The following is a 733-nucleotide window of genomic DNA, read 5'->3' as shown; positions in this document are numbered from 1 at the left end:
GCCCCCCCCCCCCCTTTTTTTTAAATATATCCTTTTAGGTCTGAGGTGTATTGAGAACATTGTACTTTAAGGTAAGCACTATGTTAATTTTATAACTGATAATTTTCTACTGCTCCATTATATGGGTTTGCTTGAGACCTAGTAATGTCAACAATCATTAAGACTTGTGATACCTTCTCATGTAAACAAGGAGTAATGGATCGCTGTTAAAGCTTAGCTTTCTTCCTTTATAGAAACTTGACAGGCCTGACTTTTCATTATTAAACCATGAATGTTGATATCCCACCATGTGTTTACAACACACGCATGTGATTCTTCATTAAAATGAATGCTTTAATTACTAGAAACGTGATGATTGACGACTTCGAAAGCCATGCGGTCCGATCTACTGGAGATCTGTGGTCTGAGGTCTGCTCCAGTCTGCCTGAGCCTCAGGAACAGGATGGTGGACAGTTTACAGACTCATTTGAGCCTTCCTCTCCAGGAAACCCTCAGACCAACTCTCCCAGAGCTTTTTTCTGCCCTTGGGAACCAATGGCTGACTCTGAGGTTTACATTGCCAGTTTAGGTACAGGAAATTATATTTGATAAGCATGTTATTTAATACGGCTCATTGATTTGGTTTCTAAGAGCATGTTTTGTTGCTACAGAAAATCGATTGAAGAGGATCAAGGGACAATCGAATGAAGTAACATCAAGGGAAATGCTCCGTTCCTTGTCCCAGGCTAAAAAG

The 733-nt window shown here is 40.2% G+C and overlaps 1 protein-coding gene across 1 annotated transcript in view; it reads left to right on the top strand.

Annotated features, from left to right (window-relative positions):
* LOC107578315 (uncharacterized protein C15orf57-like) overlaps nucleotides 1-733 on the top strand; it is a 3,176-nt gene continuing 2,443 nt past the window's right edge. Inside the window, exons 1-3 of the mRNA XM_016264282.1 lie at nucleotides 1-71; nucleotides 345-568; nucleotides 651-729. Of these exons, the coding sequence (XP_016119768.1) occupies nucleotides 352-568; nucleotides 651-729 (296 nt within the window). The 5' untranslated portion in view covers nucleotides 1-71; nucleotides 345-351. The remainder of the gene's footprint in view (nucleotides 72-344; nucleotides 569-650; nucleotides 730-733) is intronic.

Source organism: Sinocyclocheilus grahami, unplaced genomic scaffold (genome assembly GCF_001515645.1).
Source record: "Sinocyclocheilus grahami isolate Dianchi unplaced genomic scaffold, SAMN03320097.WGS_v1.1 scaffold9699.1, whole genome shotgun sequence".
Classification (NCBI taxonomy): Eukaryota; Metazoa; Chordata; class Actinopteri; order Cypriniformes; family Cyprinidae; genus Sinocyclocheilus; species Sinocyclocheilus grahami.
Note: the sequence above shows the minus strand (reverse complement) of the source record. Positions and strands in the feature narration are given on the sequence as shown.